Source organism: Taurulus bubalis (genome assembly GCF_910589615.1).
Source record: "Taurulus bubalis genome assembly, chromosome: 14".
Taxonomy (NCBI): Eukaryota; Metazoa; Chordata; class Actinopteri; order Perciformes; family Cottidae; genus Taurulus; species Taurulus bubalis.
In genome coordinates, this window is record NC_136602.1 from 13,159,539 (window position 1) to 13,180,324 (window position 20,786).

The 20,786-nt window shown below is 41.7% G+C and overlaps 1 protein-coding gene across 1 annotated transcript; it reads left to right on the top strand.

Annotated features, from left to right (window-relative positions):
- Positions 1–302: 302 nt before the first annotated feature.
- golga7bb (golgin A7 family, member Bb) lies at positions 303–12,194 on the top strand (the record flags this gene model as incomplete). The annotated part of the gene is made up of 5 exons (XM_079229254.1): positions 303–338; positions 5,718–5,843; positions 6,638–6,790; positions 10,610–10,711; positions 12,108–12,194. Exons 1-5 carry the CDS (start codon positions 327–329, stop codon positions 12,192–12,194), a joined length of 480 nt encoding a protein of 159 aa, XP_079085380.1. The 5' UTR covers positions 303–326.
- Positions 12,195–20,786: the final 8,592 nt, after the last annotated feature.

A 20,786-nucleotide genomic window follows, 5' to 3' on the forward strand; every position in this document is an offset into this window, starting at 1 on the left:
CTATAGACTGCGAACACATGGAAAATCACGAATTTGCATTCTGAAAGCCTGACCTCAAGGACTGAATCTGAGAGCAAATTAGTTTCAGTTTGTGCATTAATAAAAAATCTTACGTAATTAGCGCCCCCCCCCCCCCCCCCCCCCCCCCCCCCTCCTGCTCTATCCCGCGATATCACTGGCAGGGTGCGTGCTCAGTCACGCACATGTGCGCGCGCTCGTGCCTCCAGTCTTCCTGCCAAAGCCCGATAGTCGCGTTGTCCCATACAGCACGAGCAAACGGTTGTCGTTTTCAGCACGGGACTGATCCTGCACTCTCTTACTGCAATATGGCGACAGAGGTATGAAACCAACTCTTTCGCTGCCTTTTTCTTTTTGCACCTCCGTTTGTTCTTTTTTCTTCTTCTAAATGCAGGTTGAGAAACGCAGTCTTGTAAACTGAATGTCTTTATTGTTGTGCCTCAAATGTCGGTATTTTATCGTGGTGAATGATTAATATGCCAATTGGACCTGGCTTATTATGAATTTAAAGTCGTATTGCAGAGTGCTGCACGTTTTCTTCACGCGTGGAAATGTTTTTCATCCACCAGCTTCAATTTCACTTACTTTCATCTCACTTTATGAGCTCTGTAATTACAGGCAGATCTCTCAGAGGTTTTTGTATTTTTATTTTGTACCATACATAGTGCTTTTTCATGCATGTTCTAGTAAGAAACAAAAAACAATGTCGTTAATGTAGAAAATATCCAGAATAGGCTCAAAGCCTGGGAGCCTGATGAGAGTGATGATGATGTTAATGTTGATGATGGAACAGTCAGCACCATGGACAGGGATAGTCTCTCCCTCTGTCTTTCCCTCTGTCATACTTTTTAATTTAGCTTGAATGAGCCACATAGGGAATCAGCTCTCTGTACTCAGCTCTCTTCTTGCCTGTGTTAAATGCAATCAACATGATTGACAACTTAAAACACAAAAATGCAGCAGAAGAGAAGTCCATGACTGGAATGGTAATTTTTAGGCAGTGTTACATAGAACAACTACTCCAAACAGCACCAAGAGTGTTTGCTGGTGTATTTTTAGCCTCATGCCTCGTAGCTCTCAGGCCAGCACTTTCCTCCCCCTCTTTGTGTCCTTGGTGATGTCACCATAATGCTGAAGACATAGCTGCCTTAGTTATCATATTTTAATCTTACTAAAGGTACGTTGGAGACAGCTCACTGAGTTTAAGTGTGTGTGTTCATATGTATTTGGATACATCTGAAAGCAACCAATTTATAAGAGGGGGGGGGGGGAGTTGAAGTTCAAGCTTTATGTTGCGGCAGCTAAAGGTGCAGAGAGAGGACAGTAAGCTGGGCATGATTCATGATTGTGTTTTCTCTTTCTTTCTGAGCCTGCAAGTCATCGGTAGAGTGGCCCTGATCGCCTTTGGTGGTGTGTCAGTATCCCTGTCCAAGCTCCATCAATCACACACACACACAGTCCACATGCACAAAAATACATGTGTGTGTGTGTGTGCAGCCAGGACAGGCTTTTTGTCCATGCCCCATCAATTATCTATGGCATATTAAATGTAAAGAGGCTGCTGCAGTTTGTAACCGTGAGTGATGGAGTTTGCGTTATCCTCCTTCATCTCTCTCTTTCTCCGTCTCGTATTATATTATAACGATGACATTTATTGTTGTCCAAGTCAGCAAATTAATACGCTAAGCGACTGAGTAACACTCAGCTCGTTCTGCAGACTGTTTGTGCTGCATCGACGATCTCTGGATCCATTAAGTCCACTACTGCCAGATCCTCCTCTCAGTCTGCAGGCTAGCCCTGGCTCCAGTGTTACACAGTTGACGAATAATGTGTCGAAGCACAGTAATCATCTCAGGGACTGGAACAGGCTCAGCTCTCCACTGGAACAATGCTCCACCTTTATCCAAAAGAGATTTCCTCTTCCAGCTTTGGCCTCACAGACACTGATCTTCCAAGTAGATGTCATGGAAATTTGACTGTTTTGTCAACGCTGTCTAAACTTCAATGATTTATAGACGTCTGGCCAGCCCAGCTTGGCAGCGAACATGAAAAATGTTACTTCCAATGGCAGAAAACTAGCTATGAAGAGATGCAAAGAGAGGACTGAAAGTAAGAAAAATGCTGAAAGGGCTTTGAAACTCTGAGTGTATTTACTGTGCATGCTGTAATCGTGTGTGTGTGTGTGTGTGTGTGTGTGTGTGTGTGTGTGTGTGTGTGTGTGTGTGTGTGTGTGTGTGTGTGTGTGCCCATTTCACCGTCTGCCTACTGGCAGCACTCACCCGTGTTGGCGCTATATGTGTACCTTAAGTCGGAGTGTCTAGACTCAAGAAACATGTCATGGCAATGAGAGAAACACAGATACAGGCTGGAGGAAATACATAAGGGGAGGATGTCAGAGTAGGAATGACAAAGGAAACGTGTCAAAACTGGTATCATCTTTTTTATTTTGGTCATGAGGGGTCATTGATGCATCATGTGTCATGTTTTACTTCTGGTAATAATTGAAGTAGGATAGTTTGGTTATTTACCTATTATCTTTCTGGTCAGCAAAAGACTATTTGGACTCATAAAATATGAAATGCATAATTGTTTAACTTTTCTGTTTTGTTCATTTATTTCTATGTTTTGTTTGCTTGATGCAATGGGTTTTTATAAGTCTGGTGATACGTCCTTCCTCTTTAACTCATTTTCACTGTGTTCTATAAATGTGCAAACAAAAATCAAAGAAAAAGTAAAGCGTGTGGGTGGAAGCAGAAGTCAGACAGTGCCGCATGATGCAGAGCTTCTTAATAACGTCTTGTGTGATCAGTATGACATTTTAATATTGCCGTCTGCTTGTGCACTATATTTAGACACAGTAAAAGACTGGATTTGAACCCCAATCACCCACGCAGGAAAGTAAATATCAGTGCTCTGCCAGCAGAAAACATTTATCTTAAAGGCTAAAATGGACACAGACAAGACCACTCTGCCAGTAACATCAACACCACGTGACAAAAGAAATATTTGATGAAGTCCTCGTTTATCCAAGCAGGATAACTCTTTGAGCACTCAAGTTGTAAATAACCTGTAAGAGGATACAAGCTCAGTCTGTAGATGTATCAGTTTTTACGTTGACCGACAACGTCCACATTCGATCAATCAGTTTATATACTGGACCGAAAGTTCACTAAAACCAGCGGAGTGGATGTCCTCAGGGCATGTTTGGACAAATAACTCAGTGTTTGGCTGCCACAGAGACACATGACTCCTGCTTGCTTTGCTCAGCTGTGAGCTACATGTAGCACAGAGATGTAAGACAGAGGTCAGTAGGTCAACAACAAGCCAAAACACACCGTGATGCCCCACTGGGTTGACTGCAGATCATGTGACACTCCGATGCCTCTGAACAGCACTCCTAGTAACTAAAACACCGGCATCCTTTCTTCTTTCTTCCTTTCCTTTCTTTTCTTTCTTGTTGTTGTATTTCTTTCTTCCTTTAACTTTTTCATTTGTCTTTCCTCCTCCTTACCTTTCCTCTACCTGTCATTGCATTTTCCTTATTTCTGTCCTTATCTTACCATACTTATTACTCTTTCCTTCATTGGTTACTTCCTTATATTCTCATTTATTTCTTCCAATGCTTTTAATCTCCTATTTCCATCCTACTTTTCTTAATTAACTCCTCCTTTCTGTCTCTTTTTCCTCTCCTCCATTTTCCCTCCATTTTTTTTAACCAACCTGAAAGCATGTAAATCCACAAAACTGGACATATGAGGTTTAAATCGGGCAGCAAACTCAAATTTTAATTTGGATACTTGATTATTTTGTATTGCTAATATCTGTTAGAAGTAAATAAATTGAAACTTACCCAAATAGAATTTGAATGCACGACCTCTACTAAAGAATATTGTTCCCTGTGGTATTGCTTACATGCGTACTTCCGTGATATAATGTACATACATACGGTCACCTACACACATTCTCACAGTGACGAACAAAGAACCGTTATAATGAATCTAACTCTCGGCCAGCTGACTCTAACTCAAATAAATATTTCTCGATCGTCTGCTGATAGTTGCTTCTATTAAAAGAGTAACTTGTTGTGCATCATGATGGCCCGAAGATAGCCGGGGAGGGGCAGTGTTAAAGAGATGGAGAAGACAAAAAGAAGGATATTAAAAGCTCTGGCAGGCAGAACGATCGAGTGGCTGTGAGGTGATTTTGGCTGACAAAAATAGCAGCTTGTAGGCTATTCTTGGTTGTGAGTGATATGCCCTGTATAGAGATGAAAGGCTGGCACTGTACTGTGCCTTCTTACTTGGAAATGACTCTCTCGGGCTCAGACATGCAGAGACTCTGCTTGCTTTCAATTCTAACACTGCAGAAGAAGCTAGCCGAACCATCCATATACTTATATGTGAATAAAATAAGGTTGAACACAGCAAATATGTTGTTTCTATTTAATATTTAGAGGCTTTTAAATTATAAAGTGCCTCTCTTTCTGTTTCTCACTATGTTTCCTCTCCCCCTCCCTCTCTCCGTCCCTTTACTCTCCTACTGTATCTCTACTTGCCATCCTCTTGAGGGGAGTAATTTAGATCAGCTTGCCTGCTACTGTATTCTTCTCAGGGGAATAACTGTTCGGGTGTAAACCACACCACTCACAAAAACACCAAAGTGCTCTAAATGGGTGTCTTCCCAAGTGTTCATTATTACTGAGCGTATTGATGCTGGAGGGATGCAGTGAGGGTGCTAACTACGCCTGCACTGCTGTTGATTCTGTTACAGTACCATTCTCTTATCGTGTAGCCCGGTAGCACCTCTGTTGTGTTCTCAGATCTGATGGGATCTTTGTTCTCAGATCCAGCAGGTAATATTTGATAACTTATAGTGAGTAGCTTTAGGTCAGACTGGAATCTTCCATAAGGAATCTTTCATCTGTTGTATCTGGTGTGGAGCCGCAGTAATAATAATACCTTTATTCATCACCATTCCAAAACAAAGTTACAAAGTTCTTTACAATAAACTTGAAAGCAAATAAGAGACACAATCAAACAGTTAAAATAAGATACAAACAAATAAATGAAATAAAATCTGTCAGATGTAAAGATAAGCCACCTGATAAAGGTGAGTCTTCAGAAGAGATTTAAAAGAGGATTCTGCATAACCTGCTTTAGATTACCAGGAAGGGAGTTTCACAGGTTAGGGGCCTGGACAGCAAAGGCCCGGTCAACTTCAGTGACCAGTCGTGAAATTGGAACTGTTGATAAGGCCCTGCACCGAAGAGCTCAGGCAGCTATCTGGCTCATAAAGAAACAGTAGATCACAGATATAGGAAAGAGCCAGGTTGTTCAAGGCTTTTAAAATGAGCAGTAAAATCTTAAAATCAATTCGAGAACTCACAGGTAACCAGTGAAGGGCAGCAAAGATTGGTGTGATGTGGTCATTTCTCTTCGTACGAGTTAAAAGCCTGGCAGCAGCGTTCTGTATCAATTGTAGTCTTCCAATGTTTTGCCTGCTGATACCAGAATAAAGTGCATTGCAGTAGTCTAGTTTCGAGGAGATAAAAGCATGATTGACTCTATAAAGCACTATAGGGTATCGCACTGCATCTACGAAACACTATATCAAAGAGACCTGCTACTCTATGAATGCATGAATACGAATGTATATTGGACACCATATTTAACGTGTGCTTTTCCTCTGTAACTGCTTAGTTTCATAATCTTCAGGAGCTGAGGCTCAATGCATCGCTGGTCACAAAGGTGTTCGTACAGCGAGACTACAGCGAAGGAACCGTCTGCCGCTTTCAGACCAAGTTCCCCTCAGACCTCGACAACAGGGTGAGCACAAATACAAACGCACACTCACAAATACACACACATCCAGGCAAATGTAATACCCAACTCACCAGACACAGCACAAACACTCCAACACAGGAAGAGTGATGGCTCAGTGTTAGGATTACCACCATGATGCAGCCTGGATGAAAGAACGCATGTGAATGATGGATATTGAATACAGTAAGTTACTTATAGGTAAATGCCCTCAGTCTTTCAAGCATTACAACTTAATTAAAAATATTCAGTTTGTGTAGCTAAAGAAGCCCTAATGCTTTTATTTCCACTCTCCTACTGCGGGAACTGCAAGAGAATGGGCTGTTTATTTGCTCTTTTTACCTTGCTGTATTAGCATCTGCAAATTATGTTATGTAGCGGTATCATTGCAGATGTGTCTTGCAATTAGCATCTGAAGCAGCCAGTCCACACACACACACAGCCAGAAAGAAACATAAACACAGAGAGAAACACAGAGGTCCATTAATACACATTTTAAATCAAATATATTCTCTGTCAGATGCTCAAACCACTACCCGTTGCTGTAACACATATGAGTAATTTTCCATTTTAGCCTCAAGTTTCTTCTTAGTCTTTAAGTGAGGTGTGTTAATAAATGGTTTGACAAAGTAGGAGTGCTTTGGGTTGAGCAGAATGCAGCTGGTAAGTTTGGCGGGCTGTTTTATAGCTGAACAGCTTGCTCCCACAGTTATGCCAGAACACTTTTCACTCTCGCGGTCCTTATGGTGTGTGCATGCCTCCATATCTGTACCTGGATCTTTGTTTGTGTTTGTAAGTAGATTGAGCGAACCTTGCTCGAGGAGACGGTGAAGACGCTCAACTCTTACTATGTGGAGGCCGAAAAAATTGGAGGTCAGTCGTACCTGGAAGGATGTCTGGCTTGTGCAACAGCTTATATCGTCTTCCTCTGCATGGAGACACGCTATGAGAAGGTAAACAACACAATGGTGAACTATTTTTGTTTGTTTTTGTATGGTTACCAAGTGTTTTCTTCTTGAAGAAAGCTAATTCTATAGAAAACTTAGTCATCATTTAAGAGGCCATAAGGGGTGAAAAAACTATGTTGTTCGCAGAGTGCTGCAGGGGGCTATAGAGTCTACCCTAGCACACCCTGGGCATGTTTATTATTGACATGTCTTTCTCAAAACTAATACATATAGACAAACAAACATTCACACCCACAGACACAATTTACCAATCCTTCCGTAACTTCAATTGTCCATGTGAGCAACACCTAGAAGAAACCCACGCAGGCCCTGAGAGAACTTGCAAACTACAGACACAAGGGCCCCTGTGCTGCCATGACAAATATTTAAACATTGAATCATTTGAATACAGAAATATTTAAGAAATCCAGAGAATTGAATGAATCTGGATCCTGTTAGCGTGCGTCGTTGTGGGAATTGTCAAGCTCAACCACTATTGAACAGTACAGCTGGTTATTATATACGCCACTGCCCATTCTCAAGACTTATGTACTGCCCATTGTTATGGAAGCCAGCTCCCTCGAGCACACACAAACCTTCAATTGTGTGTTCTAATGGACTATGGCTCTCTGAGGTCAGAACACATAGTTATTTACACCCACTGACATAAGCGGCAGAGCCAAAATACAGAAGATATGATCTGATTCTCTCTTGCACAATGTCGCCCCAGCTGTCCGTCCACTCGCTTTTTTACCACCAGATCTTAAGCCCACACCTGCATGCCGGTGGGCAAGGCATAGCACGCAATCTGTGACATGAATTTCCCTTCAGCAAAACCAATGTGTCCTTCTTGAGAAAAAGGGCAGGTGATTTAAACTCTGTGTGGCTGTGTTGCAGCTTGTCACTACCTGACAATCACAATCACGTACAGGGAGTTTGATTAATCCTCTTGTGACTGTGTGGGTACCTGCCAGAGTTTTCAGATGAAACTAGTGTAGCGTGAAGTCCCAGCATGACTCTATGTTCTGATCTCTGTCACCCACAGCATTCATCTCCCTGGTCTTGTTGCATTTTGTAAGCATTTTTATGTTATCAAAGCAGTACAGGGATACTGCCAGGGAGCTTGACCGAGAAACACAAAAGGGCTTGCTGCTGTGTTGAAGCCATGCACAAATGGCCGGGTCTGAGGCTCCTTTCATCTCCCTGTCAGCTGGGTGCCGCTCCATTTAGTCGCTCAGATGCAATCAACCCAACCAGAGAGCTGTTTATTTACTTGTTGAACTTGATCATCTTGGCTGAATGATGACTGACGATGATCAAATGTACCCACCCAAGTTGATGCTGTTTGTGTAGGTACGTGTGTGTGTGTTTGCTGATAAAGAGGCCACACACCAGTAAGCCTGCATCAGTGTGCAGATTCGTTGCTTACATCTCACCCTATCAAAGGACACTGATTGCGCCAAGCAAGTCAGAACAGATACATGAGCGCACAAGCATTCATAAAGCTTCCCTCATGCACTCTGTCTATTATTTTGTGTTCTTCTATTATTCACAAGAATGTGCCTGCACATATGGAACTCACTCAGACACATGTATATACACATAATTCGCTCTATATTGCACTTGGTGACGTAAACAACTTTCATTGTAGCAGCGGAATAAACACTCGTTGGCATGTGTGTGAAACAGACTGTGACACCTTTGCTTTTAAGGCGATATACACACACTCACAAAACCTTTCGCTGAAGGGCTGTCACAGACATGGCAGTACAACTGTCATATTGTTGTGCTGAAGAGGATTGAGCTGCCCTAAGAGCTCGCTCGCAGTGAAAGGATTGGCCTTTTCCCTGGACCACAATAACCCCATTAGTGTGCATGGGGTCTCTTGTTCTTCTCTTTGATGGAGTTTATAACAAAAGACACAGTTTGTGTTGTGTTTTTGAGATACAGTAATTGGTCCAAGATGAATATTGATTGCTTTCTGCTTAGGTACACTTGACATAGATCTGACTGATTTAAAGTAGCTCAATGGCGCAAACCGATGCCTTTATAATAGCTTCTTATGGCTTTTCACTGAGGAATTCCATGTCTTGTTTGCTCCCTGATTATAACAGTATCCAGACATTTCATTGGAAAAGGCTCTTCTGCTTCCTCGTCGAGTGGGAGACAGAAAGAAGTATTCTTCTGTGGTTTAGTCTCCACTAGAAGGGGTCACAATATTAGCAGCTGTGCATGCAGCTGTAACAGGCCTTTGACATCCCAGAGGAGCCCTGCTCAGTGTGTTACTCAGTCTCTATTGTTTTAATCTCTCAGGGCTGTGTGCTGCGCTGACCTTTAGTTAACTTACAAAAGGGGAAGTAAATCTGCCATGTTTAATAAATCAGACACAAAAGTGTTGCATCTAAATACAGCAACCTGCAAATGATAATTGTATCTTGTAACTTGGATAATTCCAGTTTTAACAATGAATTGATCAAAAGAAAAGTGCTCAGACAATCATTCAGGTTTGAAAAATAAAAAATACTAAGTTAGCCAGACTTTGCGGTGCCTCTATGGCTAAATGTTTGCTTTGTTTCTAGCTTAACTGGACTCGCCATGCTTCCATATCTCAACAGTTAACAAGCTGACTATAAACAAATGTGCTAAAACAGCCTCCCCCCCCTTTAATATACAGTAGAATCTTTAAGTGATACAAATGTGTGTTGTTTTAGTAGAGACAGACTAAAGATTGCACCTCCTTTCTAGAAGTGGTGACAGCTCTCTCCGTGCACACGAGGCTCTGTGAAGCGTGGTTTAGCTGATTGACATGGTCAGGCAGAGGCATGGCACATCAGCATTGTTGGTGTCCACAGAAGCATGGCTTAGGCTGAATAAGCTGCTCAAATGATGACGCTTTAGCAAATATCTGTCCCTTTAGCATCACCGGGCATCAGACAGCAGCCTGGGACAACATCACAGTGCTTGCACACTCTTCTAGTTTTCAGGGCAAACTAGAGTGCATTGCTAATGAGTGGGAGGATGTATACAGGCATGCTTGTTTGAATTTGTGTGCCAAGGCATTGCCTGAATTTGGTGCTTAGATTCACTCCGCTGCTGCTTTGTGGTTTTTAGCACATTTATGCAATACTCACTTGAAAAACTGAGAAATAATTCCAGTGCCAATGTAGTCCAAATAAACTGTACACCTGGAATTTTAGATTGTTTCCAAATTGGCCCGACAGTTAACCAAGGCATGACATTTAGCCTGAGAGAGCCATCTTTGGAATTAGGAACTAAAGCTTCCAAATGGAAAACTTCAGAAAGAGAAAAGCTCATGCTCGTCAATTTTAGTAATTCAATTCATGCAGCCTTGCTTGACATGAGTGGATTGGAACTATGTATAAAAATAACTGCCGTGCTTAGAGCATAATGAAATTACTTTGAGTTTAGATTATAGTGTTCAGGAAAAATAAAGATGGGCAATGACTCGAGAGAGTCGGTATCGAATGGCGTAGGATTACTCTGCACAGAAAAATGTCAAACTAATTTCTTCCATTTTTCCACCCATGACAACACAAGAGGTTAGAGTTGCTGCAGCTTTGTCTTTGTTCAGCCTCTTTTAGCCACGCGGTTATTACATGTAACATCGAGTGCACTATGTAAAGCAATTTGAAGGTAATGGATCCCAGGTTGGAATGTCTTTTCAGATTATTTTCTGCTAGATCACATGTTCTGCTTGTGTTTTTAGGTTTTCATTATGCCTCCAATGGTTCTTCTCAAATCTGGATTATCTCCAATTGTACCTTTGACCTTTTCTAACCTCCCGGCAACAATGTGTTACTCCAGGTGCTGAAGAAGATATCCGGCTACATTCAGGAGCAGAATGAGAAGATCTACGCTCCGAGAGGTCTGCTGTTAACAGACCCCACAGAGAGAGGAATGAGGGTTGTATCCTTCACTCATCTGCTGCTTTAAGTGTGTAACACACCTTCCGCCTAACTGAATTCCTCATTTGTGCAAACATTCCTGGCAATAAACGGTTTCTGATTCTGATTCAGATTCTGATAAAGGATAAAGGGCAGTAAGCCATATAAAAGACTGAGAGGAGGTAACCATAGTTTAGAGGCTGCAGAAACCAGGCTTCATGGGTGGAAGGTCACCAGTTAGAACCACTGGCACTGCTAGAAACATCTGGGCAGATACATTAATATAACATCTTCCTCATAAATTACCATCAAGGTACCCTTGAATCCAGCACTTAAACTCCAGCTGCTGCAGAGGAGCGGTTCAATGGCCCACTGTCATTCCCAGGAGGAATTCATGCATGCTCCGTCAAATGTCCTTTGATAAGAAAAGGTGAAAAGGAAACAGGTGATGTAATATAATAGCAGATGAAGGTGTGTATGCACTTGTGATGTTGTGCTTTGTTTCCTCAGGCCATCTTGTTCTGTTTTCTAATTTCAAAATAAGATGCTCTATTACAATCTTTTCAAATGTTTCTAACCAGAAGAGGCCAGATATGTGTCTCTTCTTGTCAGTCGGAGTGATCCCAGCACAGTTCCTCATGTAGTTAAAAGGCGAGAGAGAGAGAGAGAGAGAGAGAGAGAGAGAGAGAGAGAGAGAGAGAGAGAGCGAGAATGTGTCCAGTAGACCATCACAAATGATCTGGCGCAAAGAACAAGCTCCAAGTCACAGGGCCAACCTCTTACCGACACATATTAGTCAATACAACCCTATACAATACGGTCTCTGTTTGTGAAAACTAGTCAGAGACCTTATTCTCCCGAAGAACAGAAAAAGCATGCGTCTCACTTTTTAGGCACAATGAGATCGGAAATCCGCACATCTAGTTTGAGTGCTATTGAGATATCTTCACCACATTATATCTTATAATGAGCTATTCCAACTTTGACAGCCCTTTTCAAGCAAATAAATTGTGTTCGCAGCACCCTGGAGACAAGACTGAGACAGATGAGCGGAAATCTGTGACGCAGAGGCAGGCAAGGAGCAGCAGCAGACATAGTGACTTCTTGTGTGTTTCGCTTTTATTTATTGCGCCAGTCACTGATCTCTTCAAGTAGGAAAGTCTCAATAGTAAATCTCAGTTGTTTAAATTGCACACCCTCAGATTCACATGACACTACTCTGGGATGAAAAATGAAGTGTGAGTAGTACAGCAACTTGTTGGTTTGAAAGTATTGTAGTCTGCTCGAGCTTTGAGCTTATGAGTGAGCAGAGGGTTGGGATATGACAGGATCCAGACAGTATATGCCAGCACTTTCTTAACCCTGTATTTGTATACTCTCTCTGTCATGATGATCCTTGACATTCTCCGTGTCCTCAGCTCGAGATCAGTGTGTTTGAAGACCGGGGCTCAGGCAGCTCCAGTCCTAGCAGCAGCGTGTCTTCGGCAGGCAGCAGCGCTCGGTGACTGGAGGGGCAGCGCCAGGCTTATGGGTACAACCACAGGGGCAGCGGGACACTTACCAACATCCGCATGCTGAAACATGAGAGCACCAGGTTCTAAGACAAGTGGACAGCAAAAAGAGGAGGAAGTGATCCACAGCATTCACTCTCTCCCTGCTGGGGCTTACGATGTACCACCTCGAGAACAGGAGCTGGCTTACACAAACACAACAGAACATACACATAGACAGCAGTCACATGGACAAGAGGGAATATATTTCACTCTCCAACAGCTATCCAAACCAAAAGAATCACGATTTTTTTTCTTCCAATTTCTCTTTTCACCGTTTCTCTCATTCCATCACATCTGTTGTTTGCATGAGTCACATCTCCGTCGTATGGCTGATTCAGCAGGCTTACCTTTGATTAGACTGGATATTTAAGCCTCATTGTTTTCAGGGCAGTCCCTGTCACTATGTCAATCTGCTGACGCGTTGGCAGGCTAGTCTTAGGTCTGTACAGCAGCCCTGGATTATGGAAGGAGGAACACTCCCAGCCTCCTGGGAGAACCAATGTTCTCAGGTCTTGCTGAATGATTGCATTTATGTCAGGTGGTCGGGGTAAAGCCGCTTTGAATACTGGCAAATTAGGCCTGATGTGGGACCACTCAGTTCTATGCTCTGTTCACATGCATTTGGCTTCAATATCAAACGGCTAACAGAGAGCACCTTGGATGATTTATCCATCCATTCATAGCAGTGGATACTAGTGATCCACATCACAGCTGTAGGTCACACTCCCACACCCACACCCACACACACACACACACACACACACACACACACACACACACACACACACACACACACACACACACACACACACACACACACACACATACACACACACACACACACACTTTACAACTGTAAACCGTGCCCAGGGTTTTGTCATACATACAAACAGACACTAGCAACGTGCACACACATGTGTATATATACAGACACCAGTGGCTAGTGGCAATGTGTTCCTGCACACAGATTCTGGCAGACGTAGATTTGGAGTCGACCTAACCAGACAATATTCTCTGTGGCCTCAGCTCACTGGGAACATAAGCAAACGCAGGCACCCTAGGCCTGTGCTTGTTACCCTTGTAGTATGTACATGTATCCGGTGTGTATGTGCCATTGTGTGAGATGAGAGCTTGCTAATCATTAAGGAGACGTCATAAAGCAAGGATCAGTGTCCCAAATGAGAACCGAACACATTGACACATTTGGTTTCGGGGAAAGGAAATAGTTTGTGCTGTTATCTCTTCAGCTGTTTCATGAATGTTGCCAGCATGACTGTTAATAACGAGTGTGTGTAGGTGAATCAGCATGCTCAGAGATCAATACCTCAATCAAAAGAACAAACATCTTGAACATGTTTTTCGTTTGACATGCACGTGACAGGATTGAGACATGCAGGACGATGTTGCAGATGAGGTCTCTCAGTTCACTGATGCCATCTGTCATTTGTCAGTTTTGTGTCATTAGAAATTTTGTATGTCATTTTGTCAGTGAAAAACAGTTGTAGCTCCCTCTAGGGTCAGACCAAGGAAGTTCTGAACGTCTGAAAGTAAAATCACTAAAAATGCTGAATGTAAAGACAAAGATTGTAGATTAAAATCCTTTTTTAGCTCCTTTGTGAAATGTGTGAAAGACAATGTAGCCAGAGGAGCATACGTTCTGTCTCTCTCTGTAGTGCATCCTGTCTGGCTTCTGTGTAGGCTCAGGGCACAAAAGATGATTGTCATGTTGCAAAAATGCCAGTTGAGAGCACACACACACACACACACACACACACACACACACACACACACACACACACACACACACACACACACACACACACACACACACACACACGTTTTAGCGTCTGCATATTTTATTTCTGTTCCCACAGTTTCTGTCTTCTTTATTTTTCCAATTTCAGTTTTGTTTTCTTTCAACTCATCATAACATGATCTCTAAATCAACTCTGAAGCCCTTTAGCCACAGTTAGCTTTGCGCTAAACCCTCAGCAGAGCCCTTGCCTTGCAACTAGCCATAGTTTAATTTCAAGTAAGCGTTGTATTACCTGGATGATTGAGAGGAACTGACAAAGACAACAGCACTTGAGTTCAGTTGTGCTTGTGTTCAGCCTCCTGTTCTTTTTGACGCTTTCATGTTTCATCCCAGTGGAAATGGATACCCAACCTGGAGCTGATGGACTGACCAATTACAAACTGACTCAACACTGCCAATTAGCGGATAAAGGAGCTCATTGGACAATGTACAAAGAAAAATAAACAATGCATGTGTACAGGGTAAAAAGTGCACTGTAAATGCTTGTCAATGATTACCAATGCTGAGTTAATGAAGTGTAAAGAAGAGGATGGAAATGCCATTATGCTAATTTTATTTAAAATTGTCACTGTTGCCCTAAATACATTTTTAACATTTGGATAATCTCTCTAATTTGGGCATCATGTGACAGTGCAGCTAAAGCATATCGTCTGTACAGCTGTGAGTTGCTGCATCTTCTGTAAAAGGAAGATATTGTTTAATTGTGTCCTAAATAATGGTGATAATGTAGCTTATGATATTGTTTGTTAACAATGTCAGTTATTATTGTGGAGGTAAACAGAGGAGTGATGATGACAATGCTCTGAAATGTGCCAAATTCAAAGACGAAAGGTCTTAAGGGATATGTTCAAATTGTTACCAACGTAACGGCTCTAGGGTCGGCACCGTTGGTCTGACCCCGAGCCATACATACATTAAAAGAGCAGGTACAGTTACACAAGGAATGTTTACAGCAACAAGTAACTATTTCAACAGCTCTATATGGATGTGTGAGTAGTGTATTTACTGTAGATAAACAACAACAAAAAACGTACCATATCCTTTAAGTCCAAGGTGAAAAAGATGCACTGTGTGCCATGTTTTTCAGGCATTATGTAACTTGTTCTTTCAAGAAAGACTTCTTTGATTAATGCAGCCAACCAAGGGAGTGAAGATTAAGATATTAAATGTATTCTCGTAAAAAAAATGTGCATTGAGATATATGTTTATGATCACAGAGAAGATTAAACTTTGGGTCCTTGAGCCTCTATTATGCTGACTATTCCGATAACCTCTGTGCCAACAGTTTAGAGGAGAGGCGGAGATATAAAACTTGTGGGCCAACTGATGATGTATAGTCCTTTTCTGTATGTAAATTCCCACATCTCCATTATTTATCTTGTACTGTATTTGAGAGTGCAGCAAGTTCGTTCAGACATGTGAAGTCATCATTACTGTATGTATGTTATGCTGTTTCAAGTGAGAGATAATTCGTAGTGCAATATGATGTCTTTCTAAAAATGTAAGAGATGATGTGTGGAGTCTTGATAACAGCGTTTTTGAGTTGCTTTCAATCCTTGCGGAGACAAAAACTGCATTGCTGTTAAATGCTGCATGATGTGTGTGTGAGTGTGTAAACAAAGCAAGCGCCAGATGACATGAAGCGAAATCCCTGATCAACAAAGTCACTCGGTAATGCTGCTAAGAAAGGACTTTATATCTTATCTTGATGCTATTTATGTGTTTACATCGGATCATTTACATATTATTGAAGTGGATACGGTGTGTGTATTCTTTCCTCAAAGATGAGTATTATTCACAGCCTGTGGAGAGGAGTTTCACCTCAAAGAGATGAATAAAGTGTGATGAAGTGGTTGTAAAGAGAATTATTATAACTGGTGGTGGCTGATGGTTTCTAGCAATGTTCAAAAAAAAGTTGTTGCACATATTTGGACATTAATTTGCTTCAGGGATATATATTCTCATTGAATCTAAAGTAGGATTTCTGTGTTTTCAGATTTGTCAGAGTTATGACTTAGAAGGAGTATAATTTGTGATACTTATTGTGGCCCATGCCCCACATGTCGTTATGCTTGGTCATGATTTGCTGAAGTCCATTTTACACCACTGGTATTGCAGCTAGTATAGCACACAGATTAGAAACTGTATTTGACGATTGGTATTTATCACAGATAATGTTCAATCAATCAATACAATTTAATTTAATATGGCCAAAAAAATGACAGTGTCAGCCCTTCTAGAGTTGGATTTTCCGGTTTTGTCGAGCCAGCCAAAGAAAGGAAAGCCAGCTATGTTGAACTTTCTTTGTAGTACACCCCTCAGGTGGACAGAAACACAACTCAAACTCAACGTAAATAGTAATGTTGTTCCATGTTTGCTCGCTGTGTAATTGCAAATAACACCAACGCCCTATTAACTTCATAAGGTGATGATATGTTAATGTCACTGGCCAGCAAATTATTTAATGTAGGTTGAGGTTAGATCAACTTGTTTCATTGAACATTTTTTTTGCAGGGGCAACCATCCAAACTGCTCTTTGTACGTGTGTGTGTGTAGGTGTGTGTGTGTGTGTGTGTGTGTGTGTGTGTGTGTGTGTGTTGTGTGTGTGTGTGTGTGTGTGTGTGTGTGTGTGCGTGCGTGCGTGTAAGAGGTGTACAGTCGATCCATCATAGCCTGCTCATAAGGCCAAAAATTAGCGATAACATTTTGGCAGATATTGAGGCTTAGTGTTGATCACTGGAGTGAAGAGAGTGAAGTGATATTTTCTCAAAGACAGCAGAGGAGTGAAGAAACATCTCAACACCTGTGGGGAAAGGTCACTCTCACGCTAACAAGCTACTCTCTCCCTCCACACAGACCTCTTTTGTTGCTTAAAATCTTGTTTTCCCTCACCTTCTGCTGCAGGTTGTTGCTGCAATTGTTTTGAGTTTCCAAGTTTTAAAAAAATCCTCGTTTTTTTTGGCTGCACGTCACTTTCTCTGTCTGTTCTACTTCCTCTACTCCCGCCCTGCTCTTTCATTCCTTGTTCTCTAAACAGGAAAAAAGTGACCTGCTTTACCTTTTCCACAATTTCTTTTCAGTCTGTCACGGACGCCCAAGCAAGGAAAAAAGTTACTTTCTGTTATTGATTGATTAAAATGTTTATTCCTGCAAATGACAGAAAATCTGTATCCCACCGCTGCCTATGTGTTCCAGAAATATTTTGACTGGCAGCGGTGCCTGGCAAACATAGAGCAGTCATTATAGTGAAATTTGCAATTGTGTGCTCATGTGATGCATTAAACAGGAAGGTCCTAAGGAGAAGCAGTTGGCATCAGAGAAAGGTCAGGCCTGTAGTGACATTAGAGGATGTTCACTCTTATATTCTGCTCTTTACACTCACCTGTGACTGGATTCACATTCAAATACACATTTAGTTCACTGCCCTCAACAAAAACAAACAAAACAACAGCATTTCAGTCACATAGAGTGATTTGTTAACTCTACCGCAGAGTGTCATGAGGCATGGGAACTCTGACTGTGCTCACTCAGGCCCACCAAACATCTATTCACATCTGCCCAAATTCAAGATCACGTTGAGTTATGATTGTGCATTAAACCAATGCAATGCAACAAACAGAGAGATTCAGTGCTACTGCTCCCTTCCAAACAGACAGTCCCCACACACACACACACACACACACACACACACACACACGCACACGCACACACACACACACACACACACACACACACACACACACACACACACACACACACACACACACACACACACACACACACATACACACTTTAAACATATATGTTGTATCTGATTTTCAGCATTTTTTATTCTGTCTTGAAAACCACAGTGCTGAGTTGCTCTTTTAAGAGACAAAAAGGTAACACATGGTGGAAACTGCATGATTTGTCTCATGTTTTGACCACACTTGATTTATTGTGCTAAGTTAGGTTTGGAGACTCCTTTAAACCAGTTTTTCCCCCTGCTTTACCGCTGCCCTGCCTATTGGCTTTGGCATTAATATCCGCTCATTTTATTCAACCACTGTGTGACTGACAGCCCTTGTGTTTGCCACTGGACCTGCTCAGTGCAGCCCAGAAACGTGCTATATTAAAACACAATGTTAAGCATCCAGGGTTGGGAACGTGTGGTTCCAGTTAAAATGTCACTTCTGATCACCTTGTTTATTGTGAAACAGAGGTCATTGTGTGCCCTTCGTCTTAGATCCGTTGCTGAAGGCAAATACATGGTGCTGCATCAGTCCCGACCCCATCCGGACTGACCCGTGGGCTCCAGCTTGTGCAGAGTTTGCATGTTCATGGCTTTGTCAATCAGGTGGATTGGAGACTTCTTATTTTGTAGTTAAACAAAGTTATAATCAGTAGTAATAACATTAGAGTCACCAAGTTCTATTCTAAAAAGAAGTCCAACAGGGCCAGAACGATGAGGGGTCAGACAACCATACAGGTTTAAAACAATGACCTCCTGGATTGACTCTGACCTGCGGTATTTGTCACATTTGTGCTTGCTCCTAGTTTTTTTTTGCAATGAGTGAGTGTAACCAACCTTGGATGGTTTAGATAAATGGCCAAACTGTTGACTTGCATACGTATCATCTGACAATTCTTGTTTCCAGCTCCATCAGACTTTGTTGTACAGTAGCAGTGTGGCCAGGCTCCCAGGTTTCAGCAGATAATTTTCTTGCATACAAAGTTGTTATAAGGGATAGAAATGATAGCTAGCAACACAAATAATTATACAAATCTGTATGCCCTCTGCTCATTCCATACTGAGATTTGTTCAAACCTCTTGTGATCCTGTAAGGGAATCAACGGCAATACATTTATAAATGCATTATTAAATCATCTTTGACGTGCAAAAAAAAGGCTTGAAATTAGCAGCAATTACAATAACCTACAACCTACTTACCAGCTAATCGTTGTGCGGGATGCCTTTCATGCTCAAGTGAAGTAGCTTAATTTGCAATGTCATTGATTTGTTTTAGTTCTCGGGCACAATTAAATTAGTCAAATAAATTGAAATCAAATTACTTGAGATGTGCTCGGGCAATTATAGAAAGGGATGATGAAGCGTTAATTTGATTGCAGGCTACAACAAGGCTCAGTACATCACCAGAATGATGCCTGCACTGGCCTGAAGACACAGGAGACAAGAGTTTGCACACTGCATCACTCCACTCATGAAGCTCAGAAAAGCCTGATCGGTAGTTTGCATCAGGGACAAGCTTGTTTTCACAAAACTAAAGAGAAAGCAACCATACATACTCGTTGGCTGCAGTTAAAAGAAATGACCACGACAGTGTATACATCAACATTTTTACAGCTTTTTCTTCTCGTCTCCTTCCGCTCCTTTTTTTCTGGTAATTTCCATAAAGTACACACATTTTCTTAACATGTATATCTGATGTTCTGTCATTTTCTATAAAGGTTTTGTGGCGTGTGTACATTGTGCAATTGCTGCTTGTGGGACATTTTGTGATTAGTGGTCTGAAGCTCACAAAAAGAAAAAAAAGGGCATTTGGATAATTTTTCCACATGGAGGACATGCTCACTTAACAGACTGTGCATGCGTGCGCACGCATACACACACACACACACACACACACACACACACACACACACACACACACACACACACACACACACACACACACATTCAACCCCCCCCCCCCCTTATACACATTGAGCATTGTGTTGCAGGCTTTTTACAGGGCTATCTCCACTTGCAGTTAATTTCAGCAGAAAGAAACACAGCTGGAGCCTGTGGGACGCAAACCTAGCCGTGGCAGTGACCATGACACACACACACACACACACACACACACACACACACACACACACACACACACACACACACACACAGAGCATCCATCCTGCAGGTCGTTGGGCATCATTCAGTGACACTGTTGAGGTACATTACACAGTTTAAGAATCACAGAGTGAAAGCTTACCTTTCTCTTAGTGACGTCTATTCTGTTATTGTAGTTTATAATAAACATGTTTTTCTACCATTTTGTTTTCACATACCACCACTCTATCCCCAAAAACATGTAACTCTACTTTTAGGCATGTCTAAAGTGGTTGAGCAAAATAATCCATCACTGAATATTGTTTTTTTCATTTATTTTCTTCAGCTTTGCTTCATATTTTGAATAAACTCCAGTTTCACTGGACACAGAAAAGCTTCATATCTTGAATTGTATAATAGCCTGCGGCTTCAGAGACCCCACGATTGAATGCCCAGACAGTGAATACTGTAAACAGTTTGTTTGGTTGCATATGGCATGAACATGTAGTTAAGAGTTGTCAAATATAACCAGCAATCTTCACTGGTATCCTTTTTTTCTGCTGGACAAACTTTAAATAAGCTGAAATTACTCAACCCATTTCAACACATGTATAGAAAAAGATACAAACTGGATTCACACCACAATGTCTTTGACAATAAATTACCACATTGTTAATTTGCTTGTGGAGATTAAGCAGGAGAATGTAAGCAATAGGGTCAAAAACACAGATATGTGCTTTTAAAGCGTGCAATTGTGATAAACACTTGTGGATCTTACTGTTCATGCAAGTCTGACCCCAGAGTGTGATTCAAACTACAAAAAAGATGTGCCCTCTTTTTACAATAACATCTTTACAGCCAGCCCAGATCAACCTCTCGGACAATTTTGTCAGTGAACATTCAAATGACAAATATTGGT